The following is a 17500-nucleotide window of genomic DNA, read 5'->3' as shown; positions in this document are numbered from 1 at the left end:
TATTAACCGCTACAGTCATTAAGGGGTTAACCCACCCTCACCCACCACTCGGGATGCCTACATACCCTCCCACACTAACCCCCCCCCCCGAGAGGCCTAACCACCCAGTACCCACAAGGGAGGCCTACCCACATACCATTGGGGAACCCCCCCCCCGGGGAACCCCCCCCCCCCCACCCCCAGTACCCACAATAAAAACAGTACAGTGACCCACAATAAACAGCATTATATTTATTAAATACATTACCCACCCCCTGTGCCCCCCCATAAATACAAGATTTATCCTTTTACATACAGGGTTCATAACGCAGCCCCACGCGAGTCCCCGGTGGGCTGGCGGGGCACCTGGACAGACCTACAGTTTACCAGCAGCCCTTTTTACACAGGTTCTGGAGGCCTGCTGGTGGATCCCGCCAGCACCATGGCCCCCAGGTGGTCTCCTTGGGTCACCATGGGCCACAATTGGGTCCCCACGGTAGGCCCATGGATGTCTGGGAGCCCCAGGTCAGACCCACAGGTGTCTGCGGGGCCTCGGGTGCTTCCCTCGGGGGTCTGGGGAACTCACGGGTGCTCACTACGGGTCCGCGGTGCCCCCACAGAAGTGGGACCACACATCATCATCCCTGCACCTACGGGTCGGCGGTGCCCCCACAGAAGTGGGACCACACATCGTCATCCCCGCAGACTACGGGTCGGCAGTGCCCCCACAGATGTGAGACCACCGCTTCATCCCCACATGTGTCACCCGTGGAACCACCAGCCTGATACCCTTGGGATACCCGAGGATACCTGCAGGTGGTCTCCAGAGGTCCCACGCAGAACCACGGAACAAACCCTGTATGTAAAAAAAATAAACCTGGCCTATACATTCAATACATACACCCTCCCCCCCAACACCTACAGTACAATAATGTGCAAAATAACTATTATCCAGATATGGATAATAGATTAATTGCCCATTATTAAAAACATTAACTAGCATATTCAAATAAATAAAGTACTACTGACATCATCAATACGAAGTGTCCGTCGCCAGCAACATCCTTGTCTTGCCCACAACATACATAGCAAATACAAAGCCAATAGATTGGAAGTACATTCAGATATCAATTAACCCCATAAACACCTTATCAGATAATAACCGCAAAGGTGATTACGGGGTTAAGCCACACAGGCCCGATACTCACCCTTCACCCATGAATTTGTACAGTGGCTTCATCATGCAACTATATATATATATCATGCAACTATATATATATACAGTATATAGTATATATATATATATATATATACACAGTATATATACACACGATGAACCAATATACAAATAAATGTAGAAGGGTTATCAAAACCATACAGTCCTACAACCAAACACTTCTCCATACAGACACTACATTAAAATCAATTTCCTTTAATAATCCTAACTGATCTCACAATCTATATCATCACAAACCAATAAAAAGCCAATGAAACACCTCACATTCCAATATAAATGATGCATAAAATCTATGCACCATATACATTCTGCAAATGAATCAACCAAGTAAACAAAAATCAATTAGCAATCATTATTTACATCCCTAAACAATGCACACTCCACCCCGAACAATGAAACAATTAACTAATTCACGCCTGGAGCAGAACAATTTAGCCTGTGAAAAAATATAAGTACCAACCAAAATCCAACCTTTAAAACCAAGGCTATCGCTGACCTCCCTCAAACACACAATACAATACCAAGGAATACATCTATCTAATTTTAAAATACTTTAAACTCACAATAATGCATAGCAGCATAGACAAATTAATTTAAAACACATCAAATCAAGCTTTTAAAACAACATCATTTCTTACCCTGTATGTATATATCTCTCTAGACATATATACATACATACATACAGTGGCAAGAAATGATATACCACAAAAAAAAAATAATACACATGTTAAAAAACCTTTTGAAAAAATTAACAAGTTAAATAAAATACATTTCTTTAGTTCACTTACTATTACTTGGCCCCACCGACTCCCGTTGCGCAGCTTACTCACGAACCAATCCACGATCAGGAACCCATAAAATAATAAACCATAAAAAAATAAACATTAAACTAAAAATCCAAATCAATCCACGGGTCTTCTATTTGTAATCCATCTTCATCTGTATTCTTCTTTCTTCTATCTCCTTCCAGCGGGGCGGGGCGGGGTCTTCTCCCCGTCTGCGGCCACGCCCTGGTCTTCTTTCTTGCCCGGAGGTCTTTCCTCCGCGGTGTCTGGCTTCAAAATGAGACGACATAGGCTTTTAAAGGCCTATGACGTCACATTTTTCGTCATGGTTCCCACGGTCCTGATTGGGCCGTGAAAACCATGTGTTTTGGCCGACAAAAAAAAAAAATGATGACGTCACTTAAAGGCAATGAAAGCACAGCCAATCAGAATGGCTTTGCTTCAATTGCCATGGGAACCATGGGAACCGTGGGAATCATGACGAAAAATGTGACGTCATAGGCCTTTAAAAGCCTATGTCGTCTCATTTTGAAGCCAGACGCCACGGAGGAAGGACCTCCGGGCAAGAAAGAAGACCAGGGCGTGGCCGCAGACGGGGAGAAGACCCCGCCCCGCTCCGCTGGAAGGAGATAGAAGAAAGAAGAATACAGATGAAGATGGATTACAAATAGAAGACCCGTGGATTGATTTGGATTTTTAGTTTAATGTTTATTTTTTTATGGTTTATTATTTTATGGGTTCCTGATCGTGGATTGGTTCGTGAGTAAGCTGCGCAACGGGGGTCAGTGGGGCCAAGTAATGGTAAGTGAACTAAAGAAATGTATTTTATTTAACTTGTTAATTTTTTCAAAAGGTTTTTTAACATGTGTATTTTTTTTTTTTTTTGTGGTATATCATTTCTTGCCACTGTATGTATGTATATATGTCTAGAGAGATATATACATACAGGGTAAGAAATTATGTTGTTTTAAAAGCTTGATTTGATGTGTTTTAAATTAATTTGTCTATGCTGCTATGCATTATTGTGAGTTTAAAGTATTTTAAAATTAGATAGATGTATTCCTTGGTATTGTATTGTGTGTTTGAGAGAGGTCAGCGATAGCCTTGGTTTTAAAGGTTGGATTTTGGTTGGTACTTATATTTTTTCACAGGCTAAATTGTTCTGCTCCAGGCGTGAATTAGTTAATTGTTTCATTGTTCGGGATGGAGTGTGAATTGTTTAGGGATGTAAATAATGATTGCTAATTGATTTTTGTTTACTTGGTTGATTCATTTGCAGAATGTATATGGTGCATAGATTTTATGCATCATTTATATTGGAATGTGAGGTGTTTCATTGGCTTTTCATTGGTTTGTGATGATATAGATTGTGAGATCAGTTAGGATTATTAAAGGAAATTGATTTTAATGTAGTGTCTGTATGGAGAAGTGTTTGGTTGTAGAACAGTATGGTTTTGATAACCCTTCTACATTTATTTGTATATTGGTTCATCGTGTGTATATATACTGTGTATATATATATATATATACTGTATATATATATATATATATCTGTATATATATACAGTATATATATATATATAGTTGAATGATGAAGCCACTGTACAAATTCATGGGTGAAGGGTGAGTATCGGGCCTGTGTGGCTTAACCCCTTAATCACCTTTGCGGTTATTATCTGATAAGGTGTTTAAGGGGTTAATTGATATCTGAATGTACTTGCAATCTATTGGCTTTGTATTTGCTATGTATGTTGTGGGCAATGGTATGTGGGAAGGCCTCCCTTGTGGGTACTGGGTGGTTAGGCCTCATGGGGGGGGGGTTAGTGTGGGAGGGTATGTCGGCATCCCGAGTGGTGGGTGAGGGTGGGTTAACCCCTTAATGACTGTAGCGGTTAATAACCGCTATGGTGATTAAGGGGTTAGGGGACATTACTTTGTATGTTTTAATTTTTGTCTCTTTTTTTGCAGCAGCGGAGGGGCCATTGGCAGGTGGGTAGTGGGTGTGGTTATTTACACGGGATCCCCCTCCCCACATTTACATACAGTACACTGCACTCACAGAAAACACAGGCCAGGCAGATTTAACTGACACAATAGGGGGAGGGGGGCTTACACAGATTAGTCAAAGCAGGGAAGTTTAGCAGACACAATAGGGGGAGGAGGTTTTACATAGATTACAGTGAAGGCAGGGAAGCTTCACACACAATAGGGGGAGGGTTTTTTACATAGATTACAGTGAAGGCAGGGAAGTTTAAAACACACAATAGGGGGAGGGTTTTTTACATAGATTACAGTGAAGGCAGGGAGGTTTAAAACACACATTAAAAATATGTATGTAATGTATTTATTGTTTATTCTGCCTTAACCCTTCATTGCCTTAGCGGCTATACGCTATGGTAATGAAGCAGCATTTCTGTATTTTTAATAAAATTGTGCAGGAGCAGGGGGTCCGCTGAGCATTAATTTCTGGCTCAGGGAACCCCCTGCTCACTGTACAATATTATTAAAATACAGAAATGCTGCTTCATTACCATAGCACATAGACTCTAAGGTAAAGAACGATTCTTTATTGATATGTGTGTTTTATTTATACTGTACATGTGCAGAGGGTCTCCGGAGCTGAACCGCTGTGGTTTTAGGTCCGGGGACCCCCTGCTCCCCGAGATACAGGCCCCTTTAGGGGGTGCCGGTATCCCTCTGCTTGGTTTACAGGCCGCGGTCACGTGATCGGGACCTTTAAACGCAGAGGGATACCGGCACCTCATAAAGGGGCCTGTATCTCGGGGAGCAGGGGGTCCCCCGACCTGAAACCAACGCGGTTCAGCTCCGGATACCCCCTGCACATCTACACTATAAATAAAAATGTATTTTAAATCATGTTTAATGTGCCGATGTTTGCGCAGAGAGAGCAGCGGATCTCTCTCTGCTGCAAACACATCTCGCCCCCGCCGGCCCATAGTATCATTGATGTGCATATACAGTACTGTATGTGTACAGTACTGTATGTTAGGGGTTATAGGGGTTGTTGTTGTACAGAATATATATATATACTATACAGTATACATATACTGCATTACAATTCACCCCTGGCTTGGAACGCGGCATGCTCCAGGTGAACAGTGTCACATTCCAGAAACCTGCCAGGTACAAACCGGTGATTTGTTCGAATAAAGTCTGCCGCAGCAGTATCTATCTCTCTCTATCTACCTCTCTCTCTCTCTATCTTTCTATCTCTCTCTCAATCTATCTCTATCTATCTACCTCTAAATATCTATCTATCTCTATATCTCCATCTATCTCTAAATCTTTTTAGCTATTTATCTATCTCTCACTATATCTCTCTGTCTATCTCTATATCTCTCTCTATCTATCTCTCTAGCTATCTATCTATCTCGATCTATATATCTCTATCTATCTATTTAACCCTATCTATATCTATCTATCTCTATATCTATCTCTCTCTCTCACTCTCTCTCTATATATAAATCTTTTTATCTATTTATCTATCTCTCTCTATATATATATATCTAGCTATCTCTATCTCCCTCTCTATCTATATATCTCTATCTATCTTTATCTATGTCTCTCTATCTATATATCTATTTATCTCTATTTATATCTATCTCTCTCTCTATATCTATCAATCTCTATCTATCTCTACCTATCTATCTCTCTATATCTATCTCTCTCTAATTCTATCTCTATCAATCTATCTATCTCTCCCTATCTATCTCTAACAATCTATCTCTATCTATATATCAATCTATCTATCTATATGTCTCTCTCTCTCTTTCTATCTATCTATCAGTATCTATCTATCTATCTATCTATCTATCCATATCTATCTAACTATCTATCTCTATCTATCTACCTCTCTCTCTCTCTCTCAATCTATCTCTATCTATCTATCTATATCTCTATCTATCTATCTCTCTCTACCTATCTATCTATCTCTAAATCTTTTTAGCTATTTATCTATCTCTCTCTATCTATCTCTCTCTGTCTATCTCTATATCTCTATCAATCTATCTCTATCTATCTATCTCTCTCTCTAGCTAACTATCTCTATCTATCTATATATCTATCTATTTAACCCTATCTATATCTCTCTCTCTCTCTCTATATATATATATATATATATATATATAACTCTATCTCTCTCTAACTATCTATGGGCTCTATGCAGTAAGCGTTGATAAGTGTTTTTTCGCCATTTTATAGCCAAAATTGGGTTTGAGATTCAGTAAGCGCCGACATGTGCTTGATTTCGGCAGGTTTCGTAGCCGATAATTTTGTTATGGCCAGTCTGGTGTCGATAAGCCTGTTTTCGGCACTTATCGCCACTTTTTTTAATCGGCTGTATTCAAGTACCAAAATCAGCTTATCGGGGCTGATCGGCACTAAGAAATTGAGATGTTATGGCCAATTTCTCCCGCCAACTAAAGTTGGCAAGTTGGAGGGGAGAATGATCGCTAAGGCTGCCGGAACGGCACTTAGAAAAAAAAAATCATCTGCACATCAATGGAGTCAATGGAGCGGGGACGTATAACATTATAGTACAGTTTACGTTCCATTGCTCACAATACAAATGTGATTAGCATTACAGTGTGGGGGGCATTCACTGCATTGTGTCACACCTGACGTGTATTATTTCATTAACATTGTACTTTTAGCTGTTTTCAGCATTTGCGTGTCACATTACTCATCATGTGATGATGTGTCAAGGGAAAATCCTATACTCAACTCTTAAAGGAGAACCTCACATCATATCACACATTTTACTGAACTGAGCGACAATTATTTATATGATGTTACACATGTCACACATCTAACACATACACCGTATATTCATGTTGCTATACATTACACAATGCTTGTAATGTGTAACGCATCTTTAAACGTTCATGTACATCTTTCTTCTCATGTTTACATGTACTTTGGGTCCTCCCTTTTTCATGACGTCACTTATTGGACACTCAATCACATTGCATGTTCACATTGTAACCGTTGCATTACAAGCACTTCAACCTAACTTATACACACATGTACAGTAATTAATCATTGTGACACCTTTCAAACTGATTCGATAGCAACTATCCTCATTACATAAATGTATGCATATGCACACGAGAATTCATTGTTGTCAACATGTGACAATAACATGGCTAATTACACATGTTGCAGCAAACATTTTACACGGCAATCTCAGGCTTTTTGCCTATTTACATGACTGACTGTTGCGTTCAGAAGTGTTACATGCATTGCACATTACACTAAGAATTTTCAAACAATGTTTGTACAAAGCTTCACGTTACATCATTGGCAAATATCATGATTGCCTGCTCAATACACAGAACAAATAATTCTTTGTTCAAATGGACACAGCTTGTGAGCAAAGTACTTTAATATGTTAATGTAACACCTTGCTTTTTACTATGTCACCTGACATCATCACATACCTACTGCACCGACACACTTTATTCGAGCAAATACCCAGTATGTACCTGGCAGATACCTGGAATGCGCCGCTCCTCACCTCTGACAAGCCCCGTTGCGTTTGCCTTCCCAGCCTGGGTTCATGCCTGGCTGACGGGCGGCTGATCTGTTAAATGATAATGATTAGGATTTAATAGGCTGCAATGCTTCGCGTGTCTACCAGATGGCATAAATTCATGAATTGTAATGCAGTATATATATATATACTGTGCAGTATTGCAGCCAGCGGGAATAAAATGCTTCAATCCCTGCCTGGAAAATACCTCAATGCACTCGGGCAGAAAACAGTCACAAACCTCAATACACCCGGGTATACCCGAATTCGTGGGACTAGCCGAGCTCGAATAAAGTGTGTCGCCAGTGTATTTAAAGGACGCCCATTACCTGCTCATTCACAGCTACTCATTTCAAAATGTTGCGATTGTTTAGGAGACGGATTCTTTTTCATGACATGCTTGCTGATGAAGAGAATGACATAGGGCAAGGGAGGGACAGAGCCAGGGACAGGCACGCGGATACGACAGGTAGAGGGACAGGAGATCAGAGGAGAAGACAGAGGAGACAAGTTGTGCCTCGTCCGCATGTGTACAGGGAGAGAACCCTGTTAGATGGGATGAGTAAGGAGGAGATAGTCAGTCGCTATCGTTTGAGTTCAGCAGCAATCTTATCTCTTTATGAAGAGATAAGGGGAGATTTAGATTTTTTGACAGCCAGAGGTCGTGCAGTCCCTGGGCTTGTTAAAATGCTGTGCTCATTACATTATCTTGCTTCCGCGTCATTCCAGACAACTGTGGGCATAGTGGGCGGGGTCTCGCAATCTACATTCTCGCGGGCCTTTACCCAGTTTCTCTATGCACTCAATAGACGCGCTAGGAATTATATTCATTTTCCTACAGAGGCGACAGAGTGGCTGGAAGTCAGGAATGGCTTTTATAATATAGCAGGGATACCATGTGTGCTGGGTGCAATCGATTGCCCACATGTTGCTTTGATTGCACCTAGTCAGAGTGAGCATGTTTACCGTAATCGTAAGCACTACCATTCACTGAATGTACAGGTGGTATGTGATGCCACGATGAGGATAATGCATGTGGTACCCAAATTCCCTGGTTCCAGTCACGATTCCTCTATCCTGAGGAACTCTTCAGTCTTCCATGCGTTCGAAGAGGGACATTTTGAACATGGTTGGCTGCTGGGTGAGTACACATTTGGATGTTGTAACACAAAACACATTTTTCTTTAGGAATGTTTTCATTGTAGAATCTTATCACTAATGTAAGCTTATGTGTGCTCCATTGATTATAGGTGACTCAGGATACGGAATTAGGCCGTGGCTCTTGACTCCGGTGCTAAACCCTCAAACTGAAGCAGAGGAGAGGTACAATGCAGCCCATATCTCTACAAGATCTGTTATAGAGAGGACATTTGGCCTACTCAAGACCAGATTTAGGTGTCTCGACAGAACTGGTGGGGCTCTTCTATACAAGCCTCAAAAAGTGTCTGATATTATTATTGCCTGTTGCATTTTGCACAATGTGGCACTCAGACACAATGTACAATCAGACATAGCTGAGCCTTTGGTAGACGAGCATCCCACCCATGTAGCTGCTGAAAATGAACAAACAGCCAGTGGTGGCCAGACACGCCAGAATCTCATAAATTCGTTTTTTTCTTGTAAGTAAAAACATATATGTTGCTAGTACTACATTTATAGATTATTTATGTTATATTAACAATAATGTTTCTTTATATAACCTTTTGTTAGGACACAGATGAATATGGGTTGCACACCTTTCTTTTCTCTGCTGTGTGCACAAAGGGATGTGGCACCGGTATGTTATTGTTGCACAGGTTATATAAGCCCTCTTCCATTGTAAATTAGTTGTGTGTATGTGAATACAACTGGTGTAACAAAGCAGTAATAATTTAGCTTTGTGTTGTTCCTTTTGCAAACACAATACACATAGTATGGCCATAGTCATTCATTCTTGCAGTATGGTTACATACAATGTTATTGTTGCAGTGTAACATGTACATCCATATGATGTGTACACCAGCCTGGTTTACATTTTGAATGTCATAAAATATACATGGTGTTGCACATTTAACACCAAATACACACTTTGCTGTGTTGCTTACGGTACTGAAGATGGCATGTCAATGTTTGCAATTTATATATTGTTCCATTGCATTATAGGTATATCTCCAGTATGACTGATCATGGTATGTATATTTGCTGACATCTGTCATAAGATGTGGCTACCTCAATATTCGTATAATTATTTGAAGTACAAATCCAACATATTGGTAAACGATAAATGTTACATACATGTACTTTATGTATCATGTACATGCATTTACCTACTAATGAGGTTTAATGTGCATTGTATTATAAAATGATTACTCCCATTTCATCACATTTAATGTATGTTCCCTTATAATTTGCATTAATGTAATATAGAGGTGTTTGGAGAGAAGGGGATAACTGTAGATATTTTTTTACTTACGGGAGCTCATTAATCACGGATGCAATTGACTGATCATAACACTCCATGCATGAATGCCTGTAATCACAGCAATGCGTTGTACATCTTATATTTAGCAATGTAGGTGATTATGAATGCTATAAATTATTTGTCAACATTCATTAAACATTGTCACATGTGTATGTATAAGTCACACATGTGTGTTGATGTGACCTACATGTAACAAGTGTCAAACTGTAATCAAAACCACAATTGTGTCCACAATATTTACCCACAATCACAATGTTCTTAATATATTTGGAATGTCATTGACGTCACTTCATCATTATCATGATGATAATGAACAAGTATTCTCAAAATATTAACGTCAATCACATGCACATTAGCATAGGCACACTTTTTAAGACAACTGTTTGTGTCTGTATCAATTTGTTTATGATCCATGTATAACACCGACAAATGATAACAGCAGGTTTATTATGGTAGCTTATATCATCATATTGACTGTACTATTTATGTTTAGAAAGTTTAATGAACACAGTAAACTATACTTAGCTTGTTACATGAAATATACACATAAACGTACTTCATTACATGATGTTGATGTAATATTCATAACATCATGCATTGTAGGGGACAACAACATCTTGCCAATAACATTCTTTGCTACAGTCCCAAACCATTTCATCAACATACCCATGTAACAAGAATTTTTTTACTATAAATGGCTAGTTGGTTGTAAGTGTCCTTTACATTGGGAGAATGAGTGGCTCAGTGAGTAACGACACAGACTGGCACAGAGAGTTTGAAGCAGGGGAGACTGGTTCAATTCCCGACGTCGGCTCCTTGTGACCTTGGCCAAGTCACTTTATCTCCCTGTGCCTCAGGCGCCAAAAAATAGATTGTAAGCTCCACGGGGCAGGGACCTCAGCCTGCAAAATGTCTCTGTAAAGCGCTGCGTACAACTAGTAGCGCTATACAAGAACATACTATTATTATTATTATGATTACATAGTTTCGACAGTCATACGTTCCATGACACAATAGAATACACAAATGTGTTAGCAGAGTGGGAATGGTTGTTATATATAAAACACACCATGTCATAAAATGTTAGTAGTAATTAAAGAACACTCAAGAAAAATTCTAACTGCACTCTTTTGCAACATCATTATGTTAATAAAGTGCTTATGCAATATAGGCATAAGGGTATCACATTTTTAATTGTTTGTTAATAAGCGCTGCTAGCAATATAAAATTAGTTCCATATGTAGTATAGTAGTCGGTGGCTCCTCCTCACAATCATCTCATATAAAGTTAGACTCTTCTGAAATCATACATTGATCCGATTGTATCTTGCCCGACATCTCTGAAATACAGCAAACACATGATGGTCAAAGATGGCACTTTACTATATATGTATCCGTGACAACGTGTTACACATCTCTATATGATTGTGTAGATACACACGTCACTCAGTTATATGTTAGAAGTACAACTATACATCATTATGTATTCGTTTGTAAAATTAGTAGCACGCATAACTATGTATATGAAGTTAACGTTGGGTGTATACTTAAAAATGTGCGCGCACATCTTACTGTGCGCACGCACTTCACGCTTGGGTCGACTAAGTGTTAGCGCATGCGCAAAACAATGCGTACGTTGTGCGTTCAATACATCTTGTAAATACCATTAAGCATAAAATATGTCTTTCTAATACAATGAAGGAGAAACTACATTCGTTCTAAACGACTACATCTGTATTCTTTTTAAACAGATATGTGTGGACAGAAAGCACGGCCGATAACACAATGTGCAAATGCAATACGTGTGACGTCATGTTAAGCCAGCGTGAAGCGCACGCAAACACTCCTCCCACTCAATTAACATTCGGCTAACGCCCAGTGCACGCCCACAAACACAGACGCGCACGCATGACACAGTGCAGTTACCGTAACTATAACAAAACAACACAGCCAATAGGCTTTGACGCGCACACGTCGCTTGGGGGCGGGACTTACATCCGTAATCCTTTTTAAGGACGCCTTGGCACATGACAAGGGTCCCACATCATACGTGGTGGACCCGGTTTTTGTTTAGATGTTGCATGAAAAAAAAACAGGTGTGTGTTACAGTTATGGTAACATGTTGCTAATATGTTTAAAGGGATAGGAAATTACGTATATTTATTCCGTGAGCAATGTGTACTAATCTTTCTGGTTCTACTATATTGTAATAGGAAACAATGTGTTTGTGATCGCTACATGTTATGCAGTCTGCAATGTTACGCTGTATCCACGCATTTAAAGTAAAAATGGTGGTTACAAAAAAAAAAAACTTTTAACGCTGAGTCAAGGCATAACGATTTTTATATTTACCCTTCTTGTAGAAGTAACACTTCGTCTGCCTGCAACTGGTCGCTCCAGAAAACCAATGCATTTGCATCCATGGTTGACCCAAACGCTGAATCCTGTATGACACACATCTCCTCCATGAGGCACTCATAGGAATCGCCACTGCCTTCTTCAAACAATTGGTCCGGAGGTAGGTTCATTTCTTCGGTTACCCATTCGAATGCGTTTGCAGCAGAAAGGCTTGGTAAAAAATCATAGTAGTTATGTTCTTGTAGAATGTGTGTTTCAGGAATGGAGGGTGCAGATATTGCAGCAGGTATCGATTCACACGGAACAGTAGTAGCGGATCCATTGCTATTGTTATTAGGAATAAATATGCTATTTAGCAGAATATATGTGCCGTGTTCCACGGTGATTTTATTTTCCTTAGCAATCTGCCAAAAACCATACCTTTCTTGTAGGTTATCCTGCACACGTTCAAAACATTCATTAGTTGATAAAGTGAATCTTACAGAGGATTTCAAATTTCGCGCCCGCCCAGGTTCTTGGTAATAAGGATACTTTGATCTAATCAAATCATAGATTTGGCCCACGTTGGCTTTCTGTTCCGCAGTTGATACGATCGCCTCAGCTATCATCCTTTTATATCCTTTGTGTGGATGCCTGTTTTCAATCATATCGTTAGCCATTGCAGCTTAACACAAAATCTGACTGAAGTTGAATTTTTTCTGCTCAGAATGGTCAAACTAGTAGAATGTTATCTATTTAGTGTCTTTGCATTCAAGGTCACACAATGTTTTTTCATTTACTCCTGTTTTCTAACCACCAATTGGAGTTGGACAAATAATTGGTTCACATTTGTGGTTTCTGATAGGCATTTCAGTGTGAATGCCATATTAAGCTACTTTTATCTACTTTCTCAAAACAACTGTAACATTTTAATTAAAAATCACTGTGGGTTGAGGAAAGAAACATTGAACGCTTTATGAAAATAGTGCTTACACAGCCATATAATGAAATACACAGACACCTGCAAATGTTGTAATCTTTTTTTTTTTCTCATACATTTCAGTGTCTATTTTTCAGTCTGGTTAACTCCCTGACTGCATCAGAGTTTAAGTAAGTGTGTATATGTATATATATATATATATATATATATATATATATGTATATATATATATATATATATATATATATATATCTGACTCATAAATATATAATATATATATAAATATATATTATATATATATATATATATATATATATATATATATATATATATATATTACAATATACATATGTATATGTGTGTAAAAACAAACTTTTAATGTGTGTGTATATTACAATATTAATGGCTTATATGTAAAGAGGGATTTTAATATTGGTGTGATTTATTTAAAGGTTTAAATAATAGAGGCTTACAATTTTGTATGGCCTTTGACATTGGCTTGTGAGCAATTGTGATTTACCATCAAACAACGCCTTTTTTTAATTGAGAAGGCCTGTAGTGTTACAACCAATAATATATCTATGTAATCCAGTTCAACACAGATCATATTGGTGGCAGTAAGTAGGCCTTGTATGAAACCTAATTAAATGGTGGTAAACATGAGTGAATGAAGTGATTAATAATTGTTTAACGCCCATACTGTTATAGGCTCACAGTAAGTATCTTTCACAAACAGTAGGCCTGTATTATTACAATACTGTGTTTTGAGAAGGAAGCATTAAGTGTATGTTTTCAGAAAATACATGTATACCAGTTTAGATAGTACAAATAATATATATATATATATATATATATATTTATATATATATACACACACTGTGTGTGTGTGTACATATATCCATACATACTACATATATATTACTAAACATTCACAGATATGTTATTGAAAACAGAACTCATAAATGATTAAAGAACAAAATTAGAATGTTCAAGCAAGGTGAAGGTAAGTAATATTTAACACTTAATCATGCTGTACACTGACAAGAAAGATGTTAGCAGTTAAATAGATGTGTGTTTTTAATTGCATGTGAATAATATTTACATGCAATGATTACATCAAGTAACACACCCAAATACAATGTTTTGCAGGTAAGTAAATGGCAGCTTCTCTAAACATAGCAACTGGGTCCTGGTGGACCATTACTGAGCAGATGATTAATACATAAATATTCATAATACCATTCATTAGGACTGTTAACATTTCCAAAACTTCACGTGTACAATGACATACTTGAATGTTTGGAAACAACAGGTCTTCACCATACATACAATATTCATTAGATAATCTGAAGTCAACAAAACAAGGCCAAAGACATATTTACTTAATTATAACATTTATTATTTTTTTTCCTTTTGAGAGCGAGTCACAGGCCTGCTTGTTGTCTCTTGGATTTTTCTTTTCCGTTTGGCTACGACTTGACTAACAACAGAGCCACTTTGAGTGGCCTGTGGCACTTCACGGGCAGGGCTTGTGGCCAGTGACTGTTCAGGGGCAGGACTTGTGGGCAGTGACTGTTCACGGGCAGGGCTTGTGGGCAGTGACTGTTCACGGGCAGGGCTTGTGGCCAGTGACTGTTCACGGGCAGGGCTTGTGGCCAGTGACTGTTCACGGGCAGGGCTTGTGGGCAGTGACTGTTCACGGGCAGGGCTTGTGGGCAGTGACTGATCACAGAAAGGGCTTGTGCCCACTGACACATGTGAGCAAGTTGGTAGACAGTGCACAACTGATGGTTGATCCGTTTCATGTTTGTTTTTTTTTTGTTTGTGTCCAAAAACTGGTCAGTAGTAACTGCTTGTGCTTCTTTGTTTTTGCCGCCTCCTTTGTAGGTGTCAGCTCCAGAATTTCTACAGATGGCAGCGGTAGGATGTTGTCAGGAACATGCACAGAACTTTCTGCTACTTGACCGGTAACATCCCGACCTGGGGAATGAACATCAGATGCATGGGGTGAAAAATGAGCACCATGTAAAGATCCTTCCTGTGATGTGTTGAAGTTGAAATTTGGTACTGTAGTCATTCTCAAGTAATTAGCTTGGGTTTGCTGAACAACTAATGCTTCTAATGACGTGTTTATTTTTTGCATTTGTTTAGGCACTTCAATGAAGACTCTGTGGAGATGTGACAATTGTGATATCGTTTCTTCCTGCAGTGATATCATCCTTTCGTACACTGTCATCAGATCAGAATGGCGACGATTTTCAGCTTCAACAATTTTTCCCTCAGAAGCTACTATTGCATCGTATGTGTTAGTTGATGGACGATTTGGCTGTGTAACTGTTTCAATGGGAACCTCTTTATGGTCACTTGATTGTATTTCTGTGTCTATGGCGGCATCATCATCATCTTCATCATCATGTTCTAAAAATAAATGTACACATTATGAAATGGCATGTTAATCTCTGCTGTTTTACTATGTAATTATACTGTGTCATAAGTAACACCTAACATGTTTCCATACGTTTTATAACGTCACATTAAAAACTACCTTGACTTACGAATAATGTTTGGACTCAGTATGAAATATGAATGAATGAAAAGTTGCTCTAAACACACAACTCCTACATGATACTTAACATCACAAACACAATACATGTTGTCTTAAACTTCATTTTCACTGACACTAAGTAATCCTATTTAAAGAACATGTGCAAAACAAATAATGAACATGACAACATAACATATAGAAGTGCACATATTATATGGGCACCACCTCATACACTCACCTTCTAGGTGTGTTGAGCTGCATGACCCAGGTGAAGACACTTGTTCCGTCTCAGGTGACACATGTCCTCCAGGGGCAACTATATATAACAATAACATCAGTTGTACATTTACATGTGTAAATATTGAACAAACAGTTATTGTATGTTCTGTATTTATGAGTAACTAACAGCATCAGTTCCTTAACCAAAAATGTGTGTGTAAAAGTGAACATAAATAGTTGTTAGAACAATGTACATGCCTGTGTACTTAGAACTTTTGAGTTCCCTAACATACAACATACTATGTTTCTGCAGTAATGCGTTAGTATAAATTGATTACATTTGTACATACAAATCATATGTTGTGTAGTCATATCAGTATCATAATGTACATAACTATCATGAGATGAACATTCACAATGGTTATCATGAAGGTGGTCATATTGCAAAAAGCTTCGTTTTTGGTAGAGGATATGTGTGGTACATTAATAGAAGCTGTGGCACACCTGAATGTGGCTGTCACTCAACAACACAACACATGCAGTGTGTGATAATGTGTTGTTGATATCAGTTCAACTATAGATATGAGTGAACGAATGTGTGACGTACGGTTTGATAACTAATGACTTGTTGGGGGATTTTGTACCTAGAGTTAAGCTTTCAAATGAGTGTGATTACCTTCAGTTTTGCTAGTCAGGTTGTAAGAACGGTATCCCCTTCCCCAAAAACCCTAATCAGGCAGACCTTTCAATTACTTCAAACAGGTGAAAATGGTGTGAACTAAGTTGACCGTAAGATGACCCTGTAATTTGGGTGTGTGCTGAACCCCACCCCCTCTGTTGACGTGTATGCTGTGATGACATATTCATTGCAGCTGCTTTAACACAATGGTAGAGGAGCTAAATAGTCGTCTGCAGTGTGCAAGTTATGAACACAATGACATAACATATGCTACGTGTGCCTCATTATGCTGTCTGTATATGACATCAAGCAAAAATTGACCTTTTCATAAACAACTATACATTTGTTAGTGCAAGTGATGTTTGTAGGCCGTTGCATGCAATATATTCGATGCATGATTAGAATAGGCAGTAATGTCGTGTTTGTAGGAGTAAAATAAATAATATACACATTAATATTATACATATTTATGTTCTGTACCTCTAGCTAGTAATAATTTCTCAATAGCATGTGTTACACATGTGTACTACCCTGTTGTTCCCCATCTTCGCCCACCATCAATTGCTTCCACTGCAGCAATGCATTTTGGGAATTCACATGTAAATGACCACGCAATGGCACGTGGTATATTAGTTACTGCTTTTAGTAGGACTACAACATATATGTCTATTTTGAGATATATATATATATATACAGAATCAGACATATACATATATAGATGTAGGTATGCTTATATTGTGAAGACAGTATAAAAAGCAGCGGAAATAT

General features: G+C 38.7%; 2 protein-coding genes across 5 annotated transcripts in view; both read right to left on the bottom strand.

Annotated features, from left to right (window-relative positions):
* LOC142493253 (potassium/sodium hyperpolarization-activated cyclic nucleotide-gated channel 2-like) overlaps positions 1-17500 on the bottom strand; it is a 707321-nt gene that overhangs the window by 445338 nt on the left and 244483 nt on the right. The window lies entirely within an intron of this gene.
* Positions 14694-17500, bottom strand: part of LOC142492052 (uncharacterized) — a 4969-nt gene continuing 2162 nt past the window's right edge. The window contains exons 3-4 of the mRNA XM_075594780.1: positions 16073-16150; positions 14694-15707 (exon numbers count right to left, since the gene is read on the bottom strand). Coding sequence (XP_075450895.1) covers positions 15091-15707; positions 16073-16150 — 695 coding nt within the window. The 3' untranslated portion in view covers positions 14694-15090. The remainder of the gene's footprint in view (positions 15708-16072; positions 16151-17500) is intronic.

This window comes from Ascaphus truei, chromosome 4 (genome assembly GCF_040206685.1).
Source record: "Ascaphus truei isolate aAscTru1 chromosome 4, aAscTru1.hap1, whole genome shotgun sequence".
Classification (NCBI taxonomy): domain Eukaryota; kingdom Metazoa; phylum Chordata; class Amphibia; order Anura; family Ascaphidae; genus Ascaphus; species Ascaphus truei.
This window is presented reverse-complemented; position numbering and strand designations above follow the sequence as displayed.